The sequence below is a fragment of the Crocodylus siamensis genome, chromosome 15, assembly GCF_052110815.1.
Source record: "Crocodylus siamensis isolate JL-2025a chromosome 15, ASM5211081v1, whole genome shotgun sequence".
Lineage (NCBI taxonomy): Eukaryota > Metazoa > Chordata > Crocodylia > Crocodylidae > Crocodylus > Crocodylus siamensis.
In genome coordinates, this window is record NC_143409.1 from 43,217,442 (window position 1) to 43,245,200 (window position 27,759).

A 27,759-nucleotide genomic window follows, 5' to 3' on the forward strand; every position below is an offset into this window, starting at 1 on the left:
TTTGCTGTGACTGACCCAAATATTATATTTTTGTCTAGTTCCCCAAACTTGCTTCCAATTGTACGTGTGCTGTAAGGAAAGTGAACTTTTTAATCCTCTTCTCAGTAGAAATGATTGTCACTGCCTTTCTTTGTGTAAACTCAAGAGATGCAAAGGAAGCTCTTGTATTTGAAAGGTCCCTGGAAAAACTTTGTCTGGGTTCTTTTGGAGCTCTCACATTGGACTTAAACTGGATTAACAGATCAGTGTCCAGTGGTCACATAGCAGGCCACGTGTGACAATATTAGCAGGCTAGAAAGCGAATGGGTTTTAAAGGTGGTGGTCACTGCAGCACACCATGCCATCTGCGAAGTGAAGGTTCAGCTCAGGCAGCCCATTGATCCATCATAATCTCTCATGAGGCATTATGCTGTGACAGGCTGCAGAGGCAAAACTGGCAAAGTGAGTAGCCACAACCCTGTTAACAAATGCATGCATCATGTGATCTGGGAGAAGGGCCTTATTGTGTGTATTCATCCCTCTACTCTGTGAGCTCCCGAACAGGGTGGCTGGGAGAGCCTTGAGATAGAGGAAAGGCTTCTAATCCAGCCCTGTTACCAAGTAACTAGCCCTCATTTGTGAAGCAAGTATCATTAGAGTAGCTATCTTACTGTGCTGGCAAGCCCTTAAGTTGGCAGAGAGGAAGGACTAGCTGGAGAATGACTCTTGTGAGGAGTCCTCAACACTGAACCTCTTCATTTGCTTCCCTCTCCACACATACTTAGGGCCCTACCGAATTCATGGCAGAAGTGGGCTGCGTTCCTGCTGTTTTAATCTTGCAGGTTCCCCTTCGCATCCCTCCTTCCCACCACTGATTGATGGAGTGGGCCCACTTGCAGCTTGCTCCTGATCGGCAGGGAAGTAAAAACTATGGTTTTAAGCACGGCACCATTTTTTGCCTCCCTGCCAGTCAGAAGCAAGCAGCGGGGCCACCAGGGCCCCTCAGTCAGTGAGCGGCTGGAGGCAAACATGGTGCCATGTTTAAAACTATGGGTTTTGCTTCCTTACCAATCAGGGAGTCAAGTGGGCCCCCCTCTACCAGTCGGCAGCGGAGAAGTGTGCAGGGGAGCTTGCAAGATTAAAGGAGCCACAGTGCAGTCCACTTCTGCCATGAATTCAGTTGGGCCCTACGCGTACAGTTCTAGCAAGAAATACCTAAAAGCCTGCAGATTATCCCTGTTCTTCTGTTGAGTTACGGGGTCGAAAGATATGGGGATTGTTCTCGCTGTGCAAGTTCTGCTTGGCCTGGAAAGGCAGGTGCCTGGTGTTGGAGATTTTGTAGGTTTAAATTTCTGTTCGAGGCATTGGAACTTGAGAGAGCCACATTCAAAGAGTAGTTTGTAAATGCAGAGCTTCTGTTTGTGTTTTGTAGCTGCCCCTGAAATCATTGGCCACAAGCGAAGCGAGAACAAAAATGAAGGGCAGGAAGCAGTTCTGTATTGCAAGTCTGTGGGCTTCCCGCATCCTGAATGGACATGGCGCAAGAGGATCAATGATGTGCTTGAGGTGAGTGAACCTGAATTTAGCCTGCATGACATATCCATTAGAAAGCAACATGGAATCTTTATCCACTGCCAGCTTGTGGGCACTCTGAAAAATCAAGATTATTTTTGTAAGTCTCTTTGAAAGTTCAGTGAACTAGAGCAAAAACTTGTTTTCCATAGCAACAATCCTGCTTACGTTGCACTACAGCTGGCGACTGCATATTGATAGGTGTTTGTCCTCCATTCTTGTGGAAGAAAAGCTATTCACTGCACTTGCTCCTGGGCATGACAAAGACATTAACTGCTAACAGCATGGAAAGATGGTGTAATTTGCGCTGGGCAGCTTAAACAGGAAAGGCAGTTTTCTGAAATATTTTCAGCATTGTATTGGCTGTTTTCATTTGAAACTTAAAAGTAAGTTCTCCAGGTACATTGTTCAGTTTGCAGACTGACTTCCCGAAATGATAATTCACAGTCAGTTTTGAGAAACTACCATTAAAGTTAGTTACTTGCCTTTTATATAACAATGCAAACTGGATCGTAGAATCTCGAGTGCAGCCAGGAAACATCGCTGAACTTTCGGTATTACTGCACTGCAGTTGATGCAAAAGCTGGAACATAAACTGTTCCATCTTGGGTAAAGCTTTTCAGCCAGTGCTCTGTGCAGAAAATAGCCATTTTTTTGTTGTTTGGTTTTGTTTTGGGCTTTGGGGTGGGGGGGGCGCCATGATGCCTGCCACTGTTGATATAACTTATGAAATGAGATTTGTTACTGTCACCTTCATTCAAGCTAAGATCATACAATGTTTGCTACACGTGCATATTTTTCCATGCAGCTACTTATGTCTGAGCCAGAAGATTTAATGAGAGGTTGGGTTGGCAGGCAAGGCCAAGACCTTCACTTGGTCTTTACTTACTGTGATGTGCCTGGGATTGAGAAACTAGCTCATCAGTGGAGAAATGATGCAGCATTTCTAGTAGGAATTATGACATTCTCCTTGACTGAAAGTTTTTCTTCATTAATTACTGGTCAGCAAAGTAAGAGTGTTGTTAAAGGCAGGTTAGCATCGTGCCTCTGTTCTCATCTGGTGTTCCCTGTGTTTGTGACCTGAGCCCTTTTCCCACTGGTCCGCCCGTGTATCTTGATCCTGGCCTCAGTTGTTTCAGTGTTCAGAGAACCTGCAGCTGGCTCGAGTAGGACCTTGTATTTATGGGCTAGGTTGAAACAAGATGCTCAGTAGGGAATTGAGAATAATGAACTTGGAGAGGAAGGGAAGGTGAGAGTGTTGGCTGCCGAAATGAAATCTTGGAAAAAAACCTGATTTGAATTTTTTCTCACCAAAATAAGCATTGAAAAATTCTGTTCAAAACTAAATGTTTTTCTGACTTTTTGAAATGGAACATGTCCAGGACTTGCAATAAAGCAGTGGAAATAAAAGCTAACTGTAAAAAGCTGTTGGAGAAAGAGGGGGATAAAGACACACTGCTTTTAGCCAACAGCAAACTGGTTACAGCCTTCAGTGGCCTACAGTTTCCTCTTCTCCCGTCTGCCCTAACTACCAGATTGTGTGGTCCTGTGAAGTCTCTCAAGCTCACCTTTTAACACTCTCTCTCCCTCTCCCCTGTTTGCCTAAACCAGCACTTGCTGGAGCAAGATCTGCAACCCTAATGAATGTCATAACAATCAAATCCATCACACTAATCATTCTTACTCTGCCACAGTGACTTTCAGACCAAGTGAAGCAATTGCGCTAGGAGGGACTGAAAAAGACCTCCTCAGAATACCCTATGTCCAGGTGATTAGGGCACTCCCTTGCAAGGTGGAAAGATCCCAATACAAGTGTATTCATGGAGTCTTTATCTTGAGTTCAGTGGAAAAGTGCTACCAGAAAAGTGTTAGAACATTTTTTTTTTAACGACAGCCCTGTTTGAAGTCAAAATATAGCTAGCTTTAAAGTAGATCTGCATTTTAAGTGCAGCAGATACACTTGGTGTTACCAAAAGCTTTTTTTTTTTTTTTAAACCAGGACATCAACAACTCCTCTGGCCGATTCTTCATTACAAATAAAGAAAACTACACGGAGCTGAGCATCATAAACCTAGACATAACCGAAGATCCCGGCGAATATCAATGCAATGCAACCAACCAGGCTGGTACCAGTGCTGTCATCACCATTCTGCGTGTGCGTAGCCATCTGGCCCCTCTTTGGCCCTTCTTGGGGATACTGGCTGAAATCATCATCCTTGTTGTCATCATAGTGGTTTATGAGAAGAGGAAGAGGCCGGATGAAGTCCCAGACGGTAAGTGTTCTTTAAGCCACTCGTTTAAAAAAAAAAATTATGATACTACTACTGATTTAAGGAACCAGAGCAGTGGGAGAAAGTAAGGACTAGAGTTCGTGAAGCTGGAAAAAGCTTTGTCCCATCTAAATAGCCACTTTCTCTCCAAATATTAGGCTTTTTACAGAAGCTGTGCAGAATCACGGTACTGTCTGTTAATTCCTAGATTTGTATCTTCTGATTTCTCAAGCTACGGAATAAGACAACATTTATTTCCATGTTGCTAACTTTCATTGCAAAAGAACTAAATTCAGTAGCTTATTTTCTCCTGCCTGCTAGGAGAAGTTAGATTTAACACTTGAATTAATGAAGCCCAGGAGCCCCTGGAAGCATTTCCTCTTTCAGTTTGGCAGCTCTGTTAGACTGAACAACATGCAGGGGATTGGTTTTTGTGTTTCAGGGAAGGGACCTTAATTTTGACTTCTAAACGATCAGAGAAGAGACATTCTTCTTCTTTCTAAAGTCACTTACCTAAGACTGAAAATAGTGACTTTAGAAATGTCTTGCATTAACTGAGAATATATATAATCCAATTAATGCTTTTGGAGGTTTTGCCTAGCAGTAAATAGTGGGATAAATTCTAAGTTGAGGAGCTAGGTTATCTCCCCGTGGGGGGCTGGTAACATCAATTAGCTAACATGCTTATGATACTTTTGAGAGAGGATAAAACGATTATGACTAATACAAGCTTTTTACACCATATCTTTCTTTCTTTAAAGAAGGGGGACATTTTCAGAGGAGAAACTGGTGTATGAAAGACCCAGTTGCTTACAGTGTTTATCCAGAATTCCTACCCAAGGAAGCCTAGTGAGGAAGTGATGGTATGCCATCTTGCTCACTGCAAGGGTGTGATGTTTTCAAGTAATGGAACAAGTGGTGTAGAGGGGTGCAGAAAGCAAGTGGCCTGGGTCTATATCATGATTCAATAGCATTTTCTAATACTGGACAAGCCTTCTAGCATCTCAGACAGGTATTGAAAGCATCAATGTATTACAGCTTGTGTAGCAATGACTATTTGTAGTTAAGGCTGTACAAAAGAGCCAGCATACAACCCCGTTCTTCATAACTTGGCAAAACAATGTCTTTTTGGGGGTAAAAATTCCCATGCCCAAAATAGAAGGATGCAAAGTTTTTGAGCAAAAACAGCTCCAGTATTTGAATAATGCCTTGGAAAATGGAAAAAGTCCTTTTTATATATATATATATTTTTTTTTTAAATAATTGTTGCGTGTTTAATCTCGCATCAAAACAGCTGAGACTTGAAAGCTTCTCTTTGATGTGGAAAGGGTTCCTTATTAGGTAGCAGTGCATGTCTTCAGCTGAGAGGAAACTGGTTTTGCTTTGACCAAGTTATGAGCATTTCAAACTTGCCTATGAAGCATGCACAGAGGCCCTGCTAAGCTTGTTAGGCATGCACACGGGAGAGTGGTGCATGCATGTGTGCGTAACTAACAGCTGTAAATTCAGGCATTTTCACTAATACTATGGTGATGACTGGCAATACAGCACCTGAACACAGAAGCAGCTCATCCCCACCACCTCCACCCATGGGGAGCTGTAAACCAGCCTAGAAAACTTTGTGTGCATGTCTGGGAATTTAGTCTAAAAAATCCCAAACTTCTGATTACTGTATTTTCCATTATGAAACTCTTTTTGCCAAAAGGAATGTTCACTAGGTTGGGTGTGGGAGTAGCCTGTTGGGTCAAACCCATCTTTTCCACTGGCCTTCTGTAATTGGTCACAGGATTTAACAGTTGCAACTTAATGTGGAAACGGATCAATAGACTCTCTTCTCTTGTAAAGACTGTTCTAAAGGAAGTTGATTTTCATGTGACCGAGTTGGAAACATTTGCAATAACATTATGCTAAACTTACTTAGCACTTACCTCCGCCTATGTCTGTAGTTGACTTCGAGAATTGACTACCTTGTTTTTCTTTATTGGTTCGGTCATTCTTTTAAAAGCTTCAGAAAATCCAAGATTCCTTCAAAGGAGGTGGCCTGTGGTGATGGCCCGAAATAGTTGATTACCAGATTTGCTTATTCTGAATACCCTTATTTTTAAGGCCGTGAAGCTTAAGCCCCCAGGCATTGTTTTGGAACATCTTTTTTTTTTTTCTCTCTCTACTTCCCTGACTAGAGGAGAACATTAAGATCAACATTTCCATTATGTGCTTGGGTAAAGGGAAACAGCTGGCAGTCTGTTCCACTAAATGTGAAACTAGCCCAGATTTTTTAAGAATGTATCCTGGAGCCCCCTGGCTTATTCTTGTACTTTACTATTGGACACTAAAGTTTTCTCTGCTGCTGTGGAAGGCACCCTCTCAAACTGGGGGAGGTGGCCATGCACAGTGGGACAAGTGCACTAAAGAGAAACTTCTGTAAGAAATTGCTGATCTCTGACCTTTCAGGTTTACTCAATAAAAGATTTAAATGGACACTTTTAAAGCTGCTGTCTGTCTAAACACTTGGGTCATGAAATGCCAAAATGAAGGTTTAAGATCAACCATCTCATTAGCTCTACCACTTGCTTTGAACTGGCGCTTGAATTCAAAACTTTAGAGTAGCCTGTAGTTGGCATTCTTTCCTGAACATACCAAAGTATGTACAAGTCCTACAGGCTAAGTTAATGTTGGCTAGGTTTGGTAAACCCATGCATGTTGTAGTGCTCCATTAATCCTTCTTACTCAGTATCCTGCTACTTAACTGGTGTGTTTCCAAGTGCTAACTATCATCTGTAATCTCCACTGGCAGACGTCTGGATGAAGTTTTTAAGTGTTGATTTTGACCTACAAGTCCTAATTGGGGATGGGTCCTGGCCGTCTGCAGATGTGTTCCCATATGATGCCACTGCAGACATAATCAGTGAGGCCTTTGAGCTATCAGTCTCTTCTGGCCTAAAGGAAAAGAAATTATTAATAGTGCTCTTGGTGAAGGTCCCTAACTCTGGCACACATTCCTTTTCTTGAGATCTGTCCAGTCTTTCCATAGACTCGGCAAGCTACCACCTTCCTTGATCTTTGGCATATCCCAGGTTGATTAATTTGTGGAGTCTTAATCCTGGCAGTGAGATTTCCCAGAAGAGGCAGTCAGATTGGGAGAGAGTTAGCCTTGCCTTAAGAATTACTAGCTAGAGGGTCACTGAAATCCAAGGTGATGGTAGTCGAGAGCACAGCAAACTTACTTTTGGCTTATCAAGTGTCTGTGAGCAGTAAATAGCTGAAATGGCATAGGCAGATAAAAATCTTTTGCTAACAGTCTTATCTGCTGGGTTCCTCCATTCTTGTTCACAGGATTCTGGAGCCAGCCCTTCATGGGAAAGGAAAGATCTTTTCTTTATTTAGTCTTTCGTTTTTTTAAAGACTCCTCCCAAGCTTTCCAGTTTTCAGCTAAAGTCTCCTTTTAAGGAGAACCCCGGAATAAGAGTTGTTTTCCTTAGCCCATCTCTGCAATTGAGATCTCTCATACTTTTTTCTTCTTGAGAGTGGAAATTAATGTATCCCCACTAAAAATAAATAAATAAAATCTCCATAGAAGCTCAATTGGACCAAATCACAGGTTTTTCCTTTTTAAAAGAAAAGTTACTAAGCCCTCCCCTTCTTGAGGGTATCTCTCTCCTAAAATCCAGCGCTATGATTGAAGTGTGTTAAGATAAACCCAGACTAGCTTTCAGTTCTGCTAGCAGTGTCACTGCGACAGCATGTGCTACACGTCACCTGGGCCTCTAGATCAGAGGCAGGCAATTATTTTGAGCAGAGGGCCACTTACCCAGTCTTGGCAGACTGTCGAGGGCCACATGGGTAGCCCCACCCCGTGACAGAAGCCCCGCCCCCTGGTCACCATTTTGGGACCAATGTCCCAGGGCCAGCACCGGTGGGGCCCAAAGTGGGGCACAGGCTGGGAGGGGTCTGTGGAGCCAGGCTGGGCTGCACCAGCAGGGAGAGGGGGGAGCTGGCCTGGCTCCATAGAGCCCCTGCTGGCCGGGACCCTGCGCTTCTGCCGCCCTGCTCTGGGCCCTGCCAGTGCTGGCCCCGTGCTCCTGCTAGCTCCCCGCCCGCTCACTCCCAGTGCCGCACAGCCCTGATCCCCTGCTCGCTGGCAGGGAAGAAGCTGGTGCTAAGCACGGGGGAAAGCGGCCCCTTACCTGCCCCATGGCCGGCACCCCCTGCTGCAGCCACTCGCAGCCCGTGTGGGGCTGTCTGGAGCAGGAGCAGGCGCAGGCAGCCCCATGTGAGCTGCGAGCAGCTGCAGTGTGGGGCACCGGCCACGGGGCGGTTGAGGGGCCGCTTTTCCCTGCACTCAGCACCAGCTTGTAACCCAGTCCTGCTGCCAGGACCCCATGCTGGCTCCAGGCTCACCCGTCAGGGCTGTGTGCAGTGGCAGCAGCTGTGGCCCCCCTGCTTGCCACGCCGGGCAGTGTTGGCTGCTGTTGCCAGCCAGGAGCTTGCGCACTGGGCTGCACAGAGGCAGCAGTGGCAAACACTGCCAAGTACAGCAAGCGGGCGAGCCTGAAGCCAGTGTGGGGCCCAGGCTGGCAGCAGGTCTGAGTTACAAGGTGATGTTGAGCATGGGGAAAAGCGGCCCTTTGCCCGCCCGGTGCCCTGTGCTGTAGCCGCTCACAGTCTGTGTGGGGCTGCCTGTGCCTGCTCTGGACAACCCCGCAGGGGCTGCGAGCGGCTGCAGCAGGGAGCGCTGTCGACAGGGCGGGGGAGGGCTGCTTTCCTCCACACCGGGAAGGAGCCCACGGAAAAGTTGAGCACGGGGGCTGGGGAAAAGCAGCCCTGCCCCTGCCCTGTGGCCGGTGCTCCCTCCTGCAACCACTTGCAGCCTGTGGGGCTGTCTGGAGCAGGCACAAGCAGCCCCATGTGGGCTGCAAGTGGCTGCAGCGTGGGGCACTGGCCACGGGGTGGGTGAAGGGCCGCTTCCACCCCTGCGCTCAGCTTTTCCCTGGGGTCTTCCCCCCTCTTCCCCCTTACCTGCGGTTCCAGCACCAGGGCAGCCATGTGGTCCCAGGCCAGAAACCCCCGCTGGGGGTGGGGCCGAGCAGGCTCTGCTGTTGTGGGAGCCCACTTCCCCTGGGTCGTACTGCTCTTGGTTCCTGTCATTTTTGACAGGACACAAGGGCAGATAAATATTAATTTTCTAATTTTTTTAGGGGCCCCACAGGCCAGATAGAATGGCCTCATAGGCTGGATACAGCCCACAGGCCATATTTTGCCCACCCCTGCTCTAGATGAACATGCTGGCGTTGAACTCTATGTTGCCACAGCTCTGCTCTTTACCAGTACCCATGTTTAAAGCCAGCCCAGATGCATCTACACAAGCTGCAATCCTAACTTTGGAGTGCAGGAGAGATGTACCATATGACAAAGCCAGTCAAAACTAGTTCTGGAGCAGGATTAATTCAAACTCCTGCATGCTTGGAGTAGCTCAGAAGGAGCTTATTTTCCTCCTCTTCTGCCCTACCAGTTCATGTTCATCCCCAATCCACATTGTCCTTTAGCAATCCATCATCTTTGTGCTCTTTCCAGAATGAAGGGGAAAGTACTTGATACTTAGTTCTTCAGAAGCCTTGAAAGCCATCACGTTCCAGATCTGGAACAGCTGAATAGGCGTGTGAAACACCGTGTGTTCAAGGTCCACAGCTCATGCCTGACTGTGATAGACAGACTTTTGTTGATCTAAGTGCCGTCTTGATACTCCTCAGTCAAAATCCAAACTGGCTTCCCAACATGAACAAAGGAAGTATTTGTAGTCCACATTGGTAGTGGTGTGATGCATGTGTATACAGAGGGCACTGGTTTTATTAAAAAGCACCCCAGACTTCACAGAAAATTGAGGGCTGCCTTTAACTTTGGCATTTCCTGACTTCTTGCATCTTTAAGGCTGAACAGAATGTTGGTGTTTGATTTCAATGCCTCCCATTCCAAGGACAAATGACTATTCAGTTGTATAAAACTCCTTTGTTAAGGCTATTCTTCTTGCAGACTTAAACAGTTATGTATTCACCCCTTTGCTCCTGCTACATAGCAGAAAAAGAGAACTCTGGATCCCATGAAATCTGTATCTCCACCTGAAGAGTGAATAATGGTGTCTGGGCGTGTGCTTGTTGCCGTATTTTGCTGTAGTGCCTTGTTGATTATAGCAGCATCCCTTTTGGTTCCCAGATAAGAGAGTCCTGCGGTGAGCACCTTGTTAATTTGCTTGCTAAATGAACTGCCTTGCTTTCACCTGTGCACGGGAAGGAGGAAGGAAGGACTGTGCTTGAATTTCTCTATAATCGGAAAAAGAAAACCCCAGCCTGCTTCCCACATGATGGAGCAATGCATCTTTTTGCAGACAGCTGTTAGGGTTTGGAAAATCACCCAAATAGGTGAATACTGTGCAGCTTTCAACAGCTCGTGGTGCTGAAAGTTGCGCAGGGAAACAGCATGCTTAGGCCAGGGATGCTGGCACTTCATGCATGGATGATCAGAAGAGGACTTTAGTGGGGCAGTGCTGATGCATTTTGCTCCAAGCTCAAGTTGCCTGGACTTCATTTTACAATGAAATGAAGTGAATAGCTTTATTCCTCTGTGGTGTATAGTTTAAGCTGCTTATTTTTTTTTTGAGACAATAATGCCAGACCTAGTGCTCAGCCATTGTGACCTCTGTATAACATCCAAAAGACTCTTAAATGAAGAAAGTGATTGTACTTGGATTAAATAGCCTGTGCTAGAAAATACATGTTTTAAAAGGGTATGTTCTGGGGTAAGTAGAAAGTAAAAACTTTGGGGTTACATTCCCATCAGAGAATGTAAATGGTTTTTACTTCAAAATCCATTTTCTACTTAATCTTTATTTTAAAGCCATGAGAAAGCAAAGTTGCTATAATGTGCCTCCTCATTCCCCCTTTTCATTTGTCAGCTTAATACAAAGTATGCTTTCCATAAATACAGTTCTGCTCCAGCTCTATAACAGGCCCATTCCATTTCCCCCCATTCTTTCTAATATTCTTTTTTTTTCTTGCCTTTTTATGCTACTGCTATTACTGTAAGTAATTTAAAGAACAAAATGCTTTTCACTTAACTTGTTACAAGGTAAACTGTTGCCTTTTTTGGTTTGTTTCTGCTACCGTAATCTCTTTCTCCCCCGCATGTAATCTCAGAAAGGGGAGAAAACTCAGACACAAATTGCAGTGCACAGGAGTTAACTGCATCTGCAACTGAGGATTATTGTAGCACACAACAGCTAAACGGCCTGACTTCTGCAGTGGCCACAAGCTCCAGCATTTGCTTGTTAGATTCAAGTACGGATCAAAATTCCTTATAAGCCTGATTTGACTGACCTTGGCCAGATATTCATAATTTAAAAATATACTTTATGCCTTCATTCCACTTCAGATTGATAATTGGTACATGAACTCGTTGGTACGCACGCTCTGTACACTTTATGCAGCCTATAAACCTTTGACCCCATTTGCTTGCTTTTTCTTGTAGTGTGATGATAAATGGCTTTCTGTGAACTACTCTTGTGGATCCAAACATTGCCTTAGATCTTGGCCCTAGGAAAACAACAGAGGATTTTTGGCAGTTAGCAAGAAATAGTTTAGTGTTTTAAACTTGTGTACATACCTGCAATTAGCTTTTTAGGAATGCACTATAATCCTATGATATGCAAGTCAGATAACCTTTGAGTGTTGACTATGCTTCACTAAAGGGCTATTGAAGTACTTTTGGGCCAAGAATTGCAGAGCCTTAAGAGTGGGCAAACAATCTTGGTGTGGCCATTCTTGGGGAGGAGTCTTCAGCATCCCCATCAAACTCCCTTATTGCATTACTTTTCCCAGAAAAGCAAAATATTAACCCAGTTTTATGTCAGGAAGTCTCCATAGCAGTTTTATAAACCTCTATGACGTTGTTTTACAATAAAGCCAGTCCTCCAAATGGCTCAGAACTTGGCTATTATTTTTTTTTAAGTTCTTGAGTTTAAATTGGACATAAGGTGGCTACTCAGCCCATAACTTTATCTCAAATGGGGCAAGGTTGATTGCTGCCTGTGACACCACCCAGTCTAACAGATATTTTTCTCATCCTCTTGCTTCTCTCTGCATCATCCTGCCAGACTGATTTCAGTGAAACAGTTGATTAAAATAGTATCTTATGAATTGCATTAAATGAAACAATATTTGTAGCAAAAGGTATTGGAGAAAATATTTACTAGTTACATTGCTATCAAACACATCTTTTGTTTTTTTTTTTTTAGTACTTCTAATAATACCTCTAATAATATTTACTTATTCCTAAATTGGAGCAACTAGGAAAGCACATTAGAAATGTTACGTTTTTAATGCCTATGTTTATGGTAGCATCTTAAGAGGCTGCAAAGGATTAATCCAATACTAAATCCTCTGTTAATGCTGTGATTTTGTTCCAAAGGTAACACATTATTTTGAACCCTATAATATTCTTTTACTAAGCAAATGCTGAATTAACTGGCTGATACCAGATATTAAATGTAAAAATTGCATTTAAATCAATGTTGATGGAGTGAAAAAGCAAGAAAATTAAAAGCTGGATGGAGTTTGTTTCCAGGAGGGCCCCATTAAACAGATGTGATGTGTGCTGCAATCGAGGTACCAGCCGATAGGCAAGTGTAGCCGAGCTAGTTAGCTAAGATTTCTAAGGTGTGTATGGGGCGGTGGGGGAGGTTTGGCCCTCTTGTTACAACTAACTGTACTGTTACGGGCTTTGAGTTCTGACAAAAAGCTGTAGATCATAATAGCAATTCTGAATTTTTCAATTTAGAAATCTATTATTGCAGGTAGTTTTAAGCAGATAATCACTTTACCTACCAACAAGGTTTACTTTTAATCTTGCATTCTATAAAAGATGGTTTATTGGGCTTTGCAGGTCCTCTCCAGATTAAAAGGCAAATTCCTGCAAAATGAGGACTTTTGTGGAGTTGGCTGTAAAATTGAAGGCTAAGGCGCAGTGTTTCAGGAGCTCTGCCCAGTCCCGTTGACCTGCACATATCTGAATGGAATGACGAGGCATGTTCATACCTTTCTCTATGGCCACTGGCTTCATGTACTAGCGAGTTAAAGTTTACTAGAGCAGGTCATCTGGCATGAGGGTTTTGAGTTATATTGATATTTGTCGGTTACTATGACTTCTTTTTTTTCCCCCTCAATTGCATCATACCTTTAAAAAATGGTGGTAAGTGAGAGATCTGCATGCTTTGGAGTTTGTTTAATCTCCGCTTCAGTCTTTACGATGCACAGTTCATAATGTTAACACTTTTCTTAAAGTTTCTTCATTCACGTTCACGACTAATTTGGATTTCAGTTTGCTGTTTTTAATCTTTATTTACTCTTAATTTTGTACTTATTTTTCTGTAGTTCTGTTTCCCCCCCCCCGATTTCTTCACATTAGGGTTTTTGGTTCTTTCTGTCTGTACTGTATTGTACTGTACTGGGGATGCTTTTGCAGCAGTTAAATGGCTGACAAACAGGCTAGTGACATACAAAGGCATTTAATCTGCTTTTATTGAACCACCTAGAGTTGAGATTGGAGGGAGGGGGAAAGAGTTACCTACCAGTCTTAGACCCAGTGCATAACTGTAACCATTCTTACAGGCCTAGCACCTACCTTTACCAGATCTTTGTTAGAAAGACGTTCTCTGGCAGGCTTTGTAAATGAGAAGAAACCTGGTGGTAGACTAAGGTTTTAAAAAACAGTCCATCCGAAATCTGCATCCATAATGCATATTTTAATTCAGGCGGCAGAATGGTTACCACAAGAAAAGGCTTGTATCCTGCTTGTACAGTTATGTTTCTGAAGTCCAGCAAAACAAACTCCCAAAGATGCGGATAACGTTTGTAGACGGCCGAGACGCCCAAGTCTGGAAGTATACTGTTTGTATCGCTGATGTTTCCTAATGGAAAACAACTAAGAGCACGCTGGCTGTCCAAGTCCAGCCTAGCATATAGGTCATAGTCCTTAGCAGATGTAGCATAGTCTGTTTTGAAATCTTTTGGGAATCAAAAGATGCTGGCGGAGGGAAGGCTTAGTTTTACTCTATACTGTGCTTCATGTTTTAGTACCTGATGTGTCTGTATATCTCCACTGTATATACAACAGCACATTGATGTCTGGTTGTCCTTACTAGTCCTAGTTTTTTTCTGTACCTTGTCTGATAGTTCCTTGTTGCTAGTAATGGACTTCTGTGGACACTGGTGTGTCGCTAGTGTGTTACTTTTGGCTGTAAAGCTGTTGGTTTGCGGTTAGTTCTTTATTTTTTTGAACTATTTTTTTGTTCCGGTCACTGTTTGTGCTGGCGGTGGCTTTGCCTATCCGTTGCCTCGAAGGTACAGGTGGAGTAATGTCCCATTTTTGACAGACATTACTCCTAGTGTGTGCTCATGCAGATGCCTACACTGTTAAGACTGTAATTTCCATAACTGCTTCATGTGCACTAAGCCCCCTTGTGGAATCCTGCTGAGAGTTTCTTAAAGACTTCAGTGAAAAAAACTATTCTAACTTGGGGGGGAGAACATTTTTTTCTTTCTTTTTTTTTTTTAAAAGCAATGAATTATCAATTGGTCCCCAATGATAGTTCTACAGGAACGTAATCGGATCTCTGGGTTAATTGCTATATCAATAATTAAAGGTACCTAATTATACCATAGTGAAAGGCAGAGAAAACGAGATGCTTGTAATTTCTAAAGAATAAAATGTCCAATTGGTCATGAAAGAGCGTGTGTCAAACACAGCATATTGGTGGGTTGTTTTTTTTCCAATTTAAAAAAAAAAAAGTAAACCAACCCCCCTTTTTTTTCTGGCCTTCTTACCAAGGGACACAGGCAGAATAGTGCTGTCAGTCTATTTGTAGCTGAAGTCTGTTGTCTCTAAGGGGGTTGTAACCCCCTTAAGTTTTCCTGGTTTGGGGTCCTGTCCAAATACACACATGCACAATGCCTGCTGCTATCCAAGGACTGCATCTGTTTACAACATTGGATTAAAGTATTGCAGATTCAACCCCCCTCTAACCTTGTCCAGCGTGACTAGACATCAAAAAATGGAATATGAAATGGTTGTATAATCCTGGAGGGAGAAGAGGGGACGGTATATCTCGTTTGGTGTATTTTACCAGTACCCCCTGAGAACTGAAGAATTGGTTTTAAAAAAATGCAAGAAAACAAACAGCAGGATTTTACAACTGAAATGTTGGTTTGTCTTCTCATCTCTTCTATAAGATTGAACCACTGGAACTTGGGGACAAGATGAGTGTGACCATATTGCAACAATCTGTCCGCTACAGTTGCAGTTCTTCATGACAAGCATTTAAAGTGTTAACTAAAACCATTGAAACAACATACTTGCCATTAAAACTTGAATCCAGAAAAAATAACTCCATGAACCTTTGCACTACCAAGTGGAATGGCCTTAAATGCTATAACGATAGAGCAGTTTGCTGTTTGCTGTCCAGCTAGTGTTTAATACAAATTCTGACTCCACTTTCTTTTTCTCCTCCCCTCGTCTTTCATGGGGTTACAACGGCATTCCTGTTGCAGACGATGAACCAGCTGGACCAATGTATGTATTTTATCCGGCTATATCAAGCAAGTGGCTGAACTGTTACTGAATGGGTAGATTAAGAACACTTACTGTGCAAGAATTTGATTGTCACAGTGTGTCCGGGTGGGGGGGTGCATGTGTTTTAAGGGAAACCAGTCCCTGCACCAGAGAGCCTAGTATTTTGATTTCCACTCCCCTTCCCCACCCCACCCCCCATTCTAAGCCAGGAAGAGAAATGAAACACAATGGAAAGAGGATGGATATGAGGGGTGAAGGGCTTATTTGCAGAGCTGTACACATTGCCAGGGGTTCCATACACTGATATTTAGGGCCCTAACCCCTCTGTTTACAGATCTGTAAACATTCAGGAAAGGGGTCACGTTGGCAAGAAGCGGAGGCATGCATTGTGGATATTTGCTTTTACTGGCTTTCACCAAAAGCTTATAGCCAGAAGTGCGTTCCTGTCCATCTCAGAAAGAACTATATTTACCCAATACGAGACCCTGAATGTAAGATGGGGCCCCATTAATTAGATTCCACACAAGGAAAATATATAGATTATAACTTTCCATGTATAGAATCTAATTATTGGAGGATCATCTAGAGCGGGGGGTGTGGAGCTTGGCTCTAGCCCGGCCCTGTAGCAGTGGTGCAGAGCTGGCATTGCTGCTACAGGACTGCGCTGGAGTGGAGCAAGTGCTCCATGCTCCAGGCTGCGGTGAGGACAGCCTGCCTGCACAGAACAAAGATGAGGAGTAGGGGAGAGGAAGAAGCAGTGGTTGGGGGCAGGGAGGAGTGGTGCGGCATGCAGAGGCTGGAATGGGAGGGAGCAGGCAGTGGCTCCAGCTCTGACACCGGGTTGGGGCTGGAGCAGCAGCAGCTGCCTGCCCCCTGCCGCCTCATGCTCAGTTGTAAGCCGAGGGGCTTTTCCCCATGTCAGATTGAGGGGGGGGGGGCAACTTGTCTTCTAATAGAGTAAATACGGTTTGCGCACAATAGTTTGGCAAACTGAAAAAAGGGCTTACTCTCTGTAATCAAACTAGGGAGCAAAACCAGTGATTCAGGAGGCAAATAGCATTGTAGGAAGAGTTTGTAAACTACCTTCTGCTAAAAATTGGGAGCCTGTGAACTCATGCAAATTTTATTGAACTATTTCTCTACACTAAAGCTTTCTCATGCACAGGGGATTGGAATTTGACTTCCCTTTGAGTGCCTTGTCTGCTAAGCATGCTGTTGACTTCTACATTTAACAATTTTGATGAGAGATTTTTTCTCCCTTTAAAGGAAAACCAACTCTACAAATAATCACAAAGACAAAAACCTACGCCAGAGAAACACAAATTAAAAGTATTGCTTATAATGTAAGTATGACTTTTATTTCCACATTTTTATCTTTCATGTGTTCAGATATGGTCTAGAGTCTTTCTCGTGTCATGGAAATAAGGAGTATTTCAGTAATTCACACTGATGGAGCTCTCACACTGCTGAAAGCATGCAACTTTCTAATTTACTGAAGTATTTACGATGGTATCAGAATATTTTAATAATAAAGCGTTGCTGTCCCCAGACTCCTTTAGCTTTCAGAAAATAATGTTAAAAGAATTGTTGGTGTTTTTTGTTTTGCTTTGTATTCTTTTAATCCTGCCATAACTGTCTGAGCAGGCCCCCGATGAAGTGTCTGCATAGCCCTAGATTAACTCCATGTAGCACTTCGGGCTAAAAGCAAAAAACCCAAAAGATGGTTTGTTCAGGTTCTGGAATGTGCAAGGTGGGGGTCTTGCTAAATGTTTGCAGCTTTAGGAGAGAACCTGGTATTGAAATGTTCGAGGTTGTAACAAAAGCAGGCAAACCTTTGCCTCCTACTCTGATAAATATGTGAATATCAGCTTTATTCTGTGTTCAGGATGATGTTGATCCCTGACTGACACCTATTCTCGATTTTGTTTTGTTTTGTTTTGTTTTGTTTTGTTTTCCCAGAGCTTTAAGTTTCTGAGAGACTGATGGCAATATGACCTGCTAAAATGAATGGATGGAACTCTTGATACTAGAACTCCAGTTCTATTTGACTTTTTTCCTTTTCAAGTGAGCAAACAATATGACTGTCTAAAGCATGCCTTATTTAGCCTCTCCTGTAAGGATGACCTAGCGAGATAAATTTTAATAATGCTTCAGTGTAGAAGGTGTAAACTATTTTGGGCTTGATGTGCTGTGAATGTTGCTTTTTTTTTTCCCCCCCTTAAGATATTTAAACACTAGAAGTAAGAGTCAGATCATGCATGCACCATTTTTTACTTACTCTAGCTGTTAAATTGGCAAAGCTCTAAATGCACTGCTGCCATCTAGTGGTAACTTTTTGTAAAGTACAGCAAAACCTAAAAATATATACAGTATATATTTATATTTTGGGGGGGAGGGGGGAAAACCAAAGTACAGTAAATGTGTTTCATTTTTAAGCTGCTGATATTCATTCCGTATATTATATGTCTGAGAGATGAAATAATTATGCTGTTCTGGTACTTGTAGAGGAATAATATAAATCGAAATTATCTTAAGGGCTTAACCTATGTGAAAAGACTTGGGGGTCCTGATAATCAAAGACTTTAAAAGCTGGAACAGTCCAACAAGTGGTGGTGAACTGCAGTAAAGATACTTCAGTTTATAAATATATATATATATATATGATTGCTTTTTAAGTGATTTTTTTTGTTAATCATGTAAATTCTCAAATCCTTTTGCACTGATGTGTTCAACATATTCTTGTACATTCAATTCAGGCAAACTTTTATAATTTACTTTTTTTTGTTTTGTTTTAAATGATGTTGAAATGTTACAGCATGGTGATATTCTATGCAACTAGTTATACTCTTCAGTTTGACACTGTAACTTCTCATGTTGATTTAAGGACTGACTGTAGAATTACAGACCTACCAGGGTCCTGATGTCGTGCATAACTGTAGATGCATGAACCTGTGTTCTGTGTATTTGTTGAAGTGCAATGATGTATAAAAAGTGGATTCACCTGTTTTTAAGAATAAAACACTGACAAAAACACGTTTGAAGCAATTTATCAAGTATCCAAACATTGACTTTTTTGTGTTTACTAAGTAACATTAACATTTCTCATCCTTCTGTCAGTTTTTTCAGTTCCTTCTCCACTTCTTCCACAAAGGCAGGGAAATTCTGATCCATGAGACATAAGCGAATAAAAGGTCCCAAGTCTTTGGCGCTCCACACACAATGCTGATACACATGAGGAAGCTCAGATTTTGAGTTCAGTACAGACTGCAAAAGTAAACCCAAAGATGGTTTTTATTTAGGGTCCATTTAGTTGTCAATGAAATATAATAGTTCCCTTTTAGATGCTCAGCAATCATGGCTTCATAGAAATGCTCATGCACAATGAAGAGAAGTAACAAGTAACCTTTTTGCAACAGGCATGACCAATACTAAAATGAAGTCAGCTGAGCAGAAGTCAGATGCCAACTGCTAGAAAAATTAGACTTGGCATTGTTTAAATAGGCTGGGTCATATGGTAGCTGTCTTGTAATAACGTTTCTCTCAAGTAGCATTTTTGTTAATTGCAAAAAACCAAGGGAGTTGCAGACCATTTTAGAAATTACATTGATGAGATTTTGAGGAGGATGCCAGGCACAGAAGAGTAAGGAAGCAAAGTGAAGCTCTCTAGGTAGGAAATGGTCAGTTCTGTGGTTGCCCATGTGTCCATCTGTTACGCTGGATGATGGGAAACTGCAGGGAAAGAGCATTTGGTTGTGCAGTTGACAGTGTATATAAGGGTGCAGTGGCAATCTTGCACATATACTGAACATGTCTATGTGTCCTATAAAATTAAAAAAAGAAAATTTGAGATGCAACTGAACCTTTCTCCATGCACTATTATGCATCAGTAGGATTGAAATACACAGCTAGCAGCAGCAGAAAGTTGCCGTCTTGGGTAGGAAGGAGAAGAAGCTATTGGCACCAGTAGCATAAATAAGGGGGAGGGTGCTGGCAAGTGGGGCTCCAGCTGTGGGCACCAAAATGATAGCCTCCTGCAAGAAATCCACATTATGGAAGCAGCAGCGAGGACTTTGAGCCCTTCGGGCTGTAAGACTGACACCCCTTGTCCCCTACCCCCTCCCCTTTATGGAAGGTTTTGCCCAGAGTGCAAAACTTGCATTACACCTCTGACAGGCACTATATGTTGCAGCTGGGAAGGGAGCCTGGACCAGCCTCCCACCAGTAGGGGAAGAGAGTTGTCAGCTAGAGATGGATAAGAAATGCTTGAGAGCTGCCAAAACAGTTCGAGCAGGGACCTGTTCTGCTGCTGTGACTTGGCAGCAGTGTCAACTCAGCTATTTTTAAATGTTCCTGTTCAGTTCTCTTGGGCGGCTGCCAGACTCTTCCTGAGGAATGCAGCCACTGCTAGGAAGTGCCACCTTTGCAGGTTACAGCTTGGCCAAACCCAAACCACCTCTGGGGCAGACACAAGACTCCACTCCAGCCCCAGGGCTTACCGCTTCCCAAGGTAGGAAGGTGCATGCTTCAAACAACGCTCTTGCTTAAGCCCCTCAAAAACACTTGCAAGAATCTGTTTTGAATATCTTAATACTGACAATGTGGGTACTTTGATACCCTTTAAATGTCTTTATCACCTTAGTATAGATCAGTAAGTGAACACTGCTCTTGGCAACGTGCTGGAGCCAAATAGGATGGTAAGTGTTGGATGGCTGTAGAATGCAAATAAGCACAAGATGCGCAAGTACCTAGGATCATCTTGGAGACTAGCAGGATTGGTAGGGAAAGTGCCCCTAGAAAAGCTGCTAAATGCAACCTAAGGAGAATCTGGAGTGCTTTATGATCCCCACTTGAAATAGACCCCTGACAAGGGCTGGTAGCAGGTTCTTCTCTTCTCTCATATACTTCATTTTCCCTTCTACATATTATTAATGTGGTGAAGCCACACAGCTGCTTTATCGTTGACGCTTACCATGGCCTTATCCTAGGTGTGCTGCACACAAGGAGGGGGTTACAGCAGTCTGTGCTGAATCACTACATTTGCATACTGGACTGTCCTTTCGACTACCAAACGTAAACCTCAGTAGCAGGTCGAGTTGTGCTGACCCAGAACAAACTTCCCTTTGAGAAAGTCGCCTGCTTTTGAGAATCGTTAAAGCTGCACCTCTGCTTTCAGATGTTAGTCTCCGAACTACTCAAAGACAAGGGGTAAGTGCACATCTGTGCTTCACAACTCCACCAAAGTTTGGTATCTTGAATTTCATACCTACGCCAATCATGCTTAACTAATTCAAAATCCAGTTGTGAAGGAGACTGGGCACTCAAGAACTATGCTTAGTGAAGTTGTTAAGACTTTCAAGTCCTTGAAAGGAGGAAGTAGAGAAAGCAACAGCCTTAAAAATGCATTAAAAATGCATTAACAGAAGCCTGATCACTAGGGCAGTGTGTGCAAAATAGCACTGTTTCATTTCGACTGCCATTTCGCCATTTCAAAGAGACAATGTTTCATTTCACTGGTTTGAAACACTGTTCTGTTTGTTTCATGGGAACTGTTTCAATGTTTTGCCCATAGGCTATAATGGGGAAAATGCCTATAACTTTGTCATTTCTTTCCTGAGTTGAATAAAAGCAGCCGGGATCGTAGCCCCTGCTGAGGCCACAAAACCTCTCGTGTTTCAAGGAGATAAGTACAGGGGTTTCTGGGAAACTACTTCGAACTGTTTAGAGCAAAACTTGTGTCACTTGTAAGTGTGAAAGCACAGAGAAAGCTCAGTTCAAACAATGCTTTTTATGCAGTCTTTCTGTCCCTCCCCCAGAGCACTGGGATTGGAAGGGACCTCAGGGAAGGATCACAGTCACTGGCCAGCTACACCGTCAAAGCAGAGCAATCCTTCCTCCCTCTTCATTTTGATTTTGCTGTTTTGAGCTCAAAAAACTTGGAAACAAAACACCCGTTGAAATTTTGCACAGCCCTACTGATTACCTGTGCAAAACTAAAGCTAGGGATGCTTGAAGTATCGATGCTCTGAACCTGTGGATGCTTGAAGTCGGGGCCACCCAATCGCTGAAAAGTCCAGAATAATTTTGAAATGATGCCTCAGCTACACACAAAGTGCATGCATTAAAAAGGGAGCTTTGAAGGCAAAAACAAACTCACTAAATCTCCGAAATGCAACAGAAGTGGAAAATAGTTTCAGTTTTGAAAAGGCCTTGAAGTTCTCAAGCCCTATGGTACAAAGTAAGAATGCAAAGGAAAAGAATGCAATTGTATAAGCAGTGTGTTGAAAGAGGGCAATAGCCATTAAGAAGCTATGTGAAGGCAAGGAAACTGCCGTTTCACTAGGGAGCTTATTAAGTGGCAAAAATTAAGAGCGACCTGAAAATTTCTAGAGATTGAGGTGCTGGCTTCCTTGTGTAAGTGATGTCTGTTGTGAGAAGGGTTCTGTGGACTGCTACGGTCTCACTACCAAGAAAATGTTGACCTAAGCCAAGTGCCATGGCTCTGTCTTGGGCTAAGAACTCCAGACCCAACTGTGACAAGTCACAGGGAAACTTTTTGAAGGCTATTGGGCGAATTTGGCTGCCTGATGCACAAAAAATAAGTGGGCTATTTCCCTTTGAGACTTAAAGGAGTGAATGGGGTCACAGGATTCAAATCAACACAAGGTAGGAGTTCCCTTGGGAAGAGACTGAAAGCAGGTAAGTTTTCAGGAGTGAGAGAGCTCATGTGAGGTACTATGCCCAAGCTGAATCATGCAGGCCACCAATTTATTTTTTCTAAACAATGTGAAAAATTCTGGAAGCCATAGCTTCAAAACTAGATCTTGCAAACATGACCAGCCTACCTGGTATGGTTGTGGCTGTCCAAATTGCTAACTAACAGGGGCAAAGTCCTAGGTCCCTTATTACCTTTTGTATATCAACTCTAAAGCCCAGTGTCAGTTTGACTGCCAAAAGGCTGACCACTGACAGAGAAAAAAGGAGAAAAGCAGAAGACTTTGTCAAATAAAACAAAGGAGAGGAAAAAAGGGATTACTAACAATGGCAGGGTCCTGAATGAACAAACCTGGGTTGCTATGTAAAATGCCATTATGCTTCTGGGGTTCGGTTTGGTTTGGTTTTGTTCTGTTTTTTTGTGGGGGGAGGAAGATTAGTGTCAGGATTTTCATTGACATCAGTGGGAGCTGGGCTCTTGTTTTAAGGTTAGTGCAGGTTCCTAAACTTTTATCCCAGACCACACCATCCATCATTGACATCTGGAGCTTCCCTGCAGATTGGCTGAATTTTAAACACCCTGCCTAAATTGCATCCCTATTGATTCACACTTCACGTCTGATCAAGCTTTCTGTACGGCCAGAAAGGCAACAAAGTGAATTACAATGAAAGCTCAGGTACAGAACAGTAGTACATAAAAGATCTTGCCCCTTTTTAATTTATGATCTTTCTATACTGTTCTGGATAACTGAAAGCTCCCATTTAATTGAATACTCCAGTAATATATCAGCATATGAAAAACATTTCAAGTTATTTGCTTTATATGCTGTCCTTCCCAACAAAAGCCCAGAGCAGCTTTCAATAAGAGGGCAGAATAAGTTATAAACAGGGGAACGAACAGAACAGAACAACTTAAAAAGGGAACTAGAGGACCAAGATAGAACCTCTCCCCACCCCCAGAACAATATTCCAGCCTAGCTTTGTTTGTTAAATGCCTGCTCAAATAGGGATGCTGTAGAGCATTTCTGAAAGATGTCCAGGCTTGGGCTCTGGTGGACCTCAGGAGGAAAAGGAGTTTCAGAGCTGAGGAACTAGTGCTAAGAACAACCTCCCACGTACTTTCACCAAGCAGACTTTGTGCATTGATGCTATTCGCAGGAGGCTGCTCTTGGCTGACCTTGTGGGGAATAAGGGAAAAGACCATCCATTTGATATGTAGGACCCAGCCCACTTAGGGCCTTCAATATCAAAACCAGCACCTCTAAATTGTTACTAGGAACTACTGTAGACTCTGGAACACTGGAGTCATGTGCTCCTGGCAACCCATCCCTGGCAGAAGTTACGCCATAGCCTGTGACAAATCATCTTCCACTGCTGTCATGCGGTATTGTTTTGCTATACCTGTGCTAGCTGTACCACAGATCTTGCTTCTGGGATGTTTGTGTACAACTGAAGTGGAGGTTCCTCTAGCGTCCAACTTGGCTGAAAAGTATCAGAATATAAATGTATAAAGATCAGTGCAATCTAGCTGGAAGATCCAGGGATATACAAAAGAAAAGAGAAGCTAGCCCAGCTACTATGATTTTTTTCTTTCTGTATCTACATGCTTTTAACTGAATCCAGCGTAGTTAACAGTGTTGAAACGACGAAACAAAAGCTAAAAATTGCACATTTACAATGTAAAAGTAGGCCTACAACTTGTGTACAACACATCAGGAACAACATAAACCACTGTCTTACTACAATCGTGATGACAGGCATGCATTCTGCGCTGCAGTGACACTAGTCTGTGGCTAGAATGGCAAAACTTCACTGCAATAGTATCATGCCCTGCTTTTACCTCCCTAGCCTGTTTCCACATTTTTGGTATTAGCCTAAATGAGTCAGGCTGCCTGGGAGGTGGGCTGCTGGAGCTCTCCTCTACCATCATAAATGCAAAAGAAGTAAATCTGCATTTTCCACTTGGGGAACACTGGGCATTGCAGCCAGGAAGCTGGAATTGGCTTGTAGGAGGACATAGTGAAATGAATATTGGTGATGAGCCTTCTTGTGGTTGTCAAAGAATGCTTACAACAGCCTACAACCAAAAATACTTCTAGTGAAAATAAATCAAAAGTGGCTACTTTTTAATCTGTGTTCTCCAGATTGCTTAACTAACCACTACCCAGACCTTTGGGAGTTGGCTTGATACTATCCAATCTGCCTAGGAACCTCCTTTCTTCTGTGTGAGCCACCTTCGTTTCCTGGTTTTCTCAACTGCTATGCTGTTCTCCAGCCTACACTTTCTCATTCTGTTGCTCCAAGTGGAGTTCTAGCTTCTCATTCCCAACCATCTACACCGGGGTGGGCAAAATACGGCCCGCAGGTCACATCCGGCCTGTGAGGCCATTCTATCCAGCCTGCAGGGCTCCTAAAAAAAAGTGTAGAAAATTAATATTCTATTGCCCTTCGTTCCCGTCAAAAATGACAGGAACCAAGAACAGTAGAACCCAGGGGAAGCCCGGCAGGCTCCCACAACAGTGGTCCTGCCCGACTCTGCCCCACCAGCTGGAAGCCCCAGCCAGGTTTCTGGGCTGGGAGCACGTGGCTGCCCCCACACGGGAAGCTCAGATAAATGGGGGTGGGGGGACCCTGAGCAAGGAAGGACCGCGGGGGGGAGAAACGGCCCCTCCCACGCCCAGTGCCCCACACTACAGCTGCTTGCAGCCCGGGTGGGGCTGCCTGTGCCCACTCGGACAGCCCCATGCAGGCTGCGAGTGCCTGCAGCATGGGGCACTGGGCATGGGAGGGGCCACTTCCCCCCATGCTCAGCTTTTTCCCTGGCTCCTTCCCTGCCAGGGTGGCAGTGGGGCGTTACAAGTTGGTGCTGAGCATGGGGAAAAGTGGCCCCTCACCCACCCCATGCCTGGCGCCTCGCACTGCAGCCACTCACAGCCTGCCTGGGGCTGCCTGTGCCTGCTCCAGACAGCCCTGGCCATGGGGTGGGCGAGGGGCCACGTTTCCCCACACTCAGCACCAGCTTCTTCTCTGCTGCCAAGCAGGGGGTCGGAGCTGAGCACTACCCCCTGCCTGTACTGCAGGGTGGGGGGGGCACTGGGTTTAAGTGGGCAGGGAGCCAGCAGGAGCACAGGGCTCGCACTGGTGTCCCAGGGCCAGTGCCAGTGGGCCCCAGAGCAGGGTGGCAGGAGTGCGGGGTCCCAGCCGACAGGGCTCTATGGAACTGGGCCAGCTCCCTCCTCCCTGCTGGTGCAACCCAGCTGAGCTCCACGGACCCCAGCCTGCCTGCGCCCAGCTCTGGGCCCCGCCAGTGCTGGCCCTGGGACATTGGTCCCAAGACATTGGGACGTTGGTCCCAAGATGGTGACCATGGGGCGGAGCACCCGTCACGGGGCAGGGCTACACATGTGGCCCTTGACAGCCTGCCAAAACTGAGTAAGCGGCCCGCCGCCCAAAATAATTGCCTGCCCCTGCTCTACACTCTGGTTCCAAGAACCCAGAATTCATTTCCCTTTGGTAGGAAAAGCTGAAGAGGATACAGAATCTGACAAGATGGGAAGAGAAAATGCTGGGCACCTGGCTGAAGCAAAATAGCACATTTTGCCGCAAAAATACTGAATTCTCCACCTTGTAAAGATGCAAAATCCTATGGCAAATTCAACAACCGTGGAATTAGGGTGCACATAGACCTATTTACAGAAGTCTTGTTTTGACGCCAAAGCAAAAAATTACCCAGAGCACTGCATGTGTGTACGGGCTGATTTTTTTTTTAAAGGTTAAATATTTGCTTTCAAGTTACCTATCAGACTCTAATATGATTTGCACCCATTCTTAACAGATGAGTTAAGCAAATAAACTTAAAACTTACTATGTAAAATTCAGATTTTGGGTTCCTTATTGAGAGATTAGGTTCTTCATTGCCACCTGTCCCTTCCCCCAAATGCAGATGGGGGGTTAGAGGCTGGCTAGGGGTATACAAAGCTGCTGCTCTGATCAGCTATGGTGCACCAGTTAATTGGAGAAAGGGTTTGTAAACTCCAGCAAAAAGCTGAGTGGTTCCTCTAATGTGGGAACTAAGGAGGTTGTGAGCACCCAGATCTGAATGTTACATTTTCTACTCTATGCACAGATGCATGAAGTCATCCAAGTTATTCCTTATTTTGCTGTTAATCATTTCTTTCCTTCCTAAAATTAGTTCTTCTAATGATAAAAACAAATTTAGCATTTAGGTCCTCTCTCAACTACAATTTGACATCATACTTGAACAGTTCCTAGCAGCTCCTTCCTGAAAGGTGTGGATTGATTTAAACAGCAGACAGCTTAACATAGCATGATCTCCTTTCCTTATCCCCACCCATTACAAAAGGACTGTATCTTTATTATAATGCATATTAAGCTGTGGACCTAGAAGTGAGCAACTGTTAGTCTTTATTTTCCTCTCCTGGCCCCTCCCCAGCTCCACTTACTCCAGGAGGTATCGATGCATTTTGCTGCACTTGATTTTCACTGCTGAGGAACTGACTTTGACCTTGCAGCTCCTGGCTTTGCTCATCTGTTACCTGAACTGTGACATACTCTGCAAGTTTCTGCACACAATTACAGCAGTGCTCCACTGCCTGCTCTTTTGAATCTCCATCAAACTGAACACGAAACATGCGGCATTCATTCTGGGGAAAAGCCACAGAAAAATTAATCTCAGTGTGCATTCCAGTAGGTACTTGGTTTTTAATTAAATCTGTATTAGTGGTAGTTAGAACCAAAAACTGTTAGATTACTGGAGTGCTGCATTACTGTTAAACATGGGGGTGCAAATTGCTTCCTGTTGTTGTAGCTTCATTTATTCCAGTGGAGTTACGCCATAAAGGTATTTGGCCCACAGGCTGAAAGCAGCTTCACAATACAACCATGGAACATGCAAAGGTACGCAAGGTGTTTCTACTTTTGTGATTAGTTAGTGCTGTATCTGTGTCCTGTAGTTCTACTAGTGACACTGAAATGTTAAGACTATATATGTCCCAGTTGATTGGTTTAATATTTGGAACATTGATAATTTGCTGGTTTTCTATTGCAACACTGGCCAAAGTGGCAAAGGGTGAATGTTCTTGTTCTGCTCTATAACTACCCATGTAAATGTTCCCAGACATAAATGGTATTTCCTGAAAGGAAGCACTCTACAGAGTAACAGCTCTTAAAGACTAATCTCAGATCTCACATGTAAGGCAGGGTCAGACCTTGTCAACTACTCAGATGAAAGGTTGTCATAAGAAAAGAACAAGATCTCCAGCAGGAATGGGTTCTGCAAGCAGTACTGGGAAGTGAGGAACAGCTTTTATTCTGTGATTAAACTAGTATCCCATTGCAGATTTAGGGTATGCTGCAGCCCCAGTGGCAGAATCCTTAATTGCCCTGTAACTAGACCACCAACAAAGCTATTCTTGACATCTGGGCTCCCCTAATCTATAGTCATACTAGACTAAATAAACCAGAGGTGAGCAAAATATAGCACATGGGCTGGATCTGGCAGTGGACAGGTACCCACCAAGTGCATGGATGGGTGGCAGCTCCGGCTCTGACAGCTGGCTGACGCTAGGTGGCTGGGGCTGCTTCCAGTATG

The 27,759-nt window shown here is 43.8% G+C and overlaps 2 protein-coding genes across 2 annotated transcripts in view; one reads left to right on the plus strand and one right to left on the minus strand.

Moving 5' to 3' along the window:
- Positions 1-18,451, plus strand: part of NPTN (neuroplastin) — a 94,308-nt gene extending 75,857 nt beyond the window's left edge. The window contains exons 4-8 of the mRNA XM_090028760.1: positions 1,412-1,545; positions 3,551-3,824; positions 15,416-15,437; positions 16,704-16,780; positions 17,397-18,451. Of these exons, the coding sequence (XP_089884886.1) occupies positions 1,412-1,545; positions 3,551-3,824; positions 15,416-15,437; positions 16,704-16,764 (491 nt within the window). The 3' untranslated portion in view covers positions 16,765-16,780; positions 17,397-18,451. The remainder of the gene's footprint in view (positions 1-1,411; positions 1,546-3,550; positions 3,825-15,415; positions 15,438-16,703; positions 16,781-17,396) is intronic.
- A 41-nt stretch (positions 18,452-18,492) lies between these two features.
- Positions 18,493-27,759, minus strand: part of REC114 (REC114 meiotic recombination protein) — a 66,860-nt gene continuing 57,593 nt past the window's right edge. Inside the window, exons 4-6 of the mRNA XM_090028761.1 lie at positions 26,612-26,812; positions 23,550-23,612; positions 18,493-18,701 (exon numbers count right to left, since the gene is read on the minus strand). Coding sequence (XP_089884887.1) covers positions 18,540-18,701; positions 23,550-23,612; positions 26,612-26,812 — 426 coding nt within the window. The 3' untranslated portion in view covers positions 18,493-18,539. The remainder of the gene's footprint in view (positions 18,702-23,549; positions 23,613-26,611; positions 26,813-27,759) is intronic.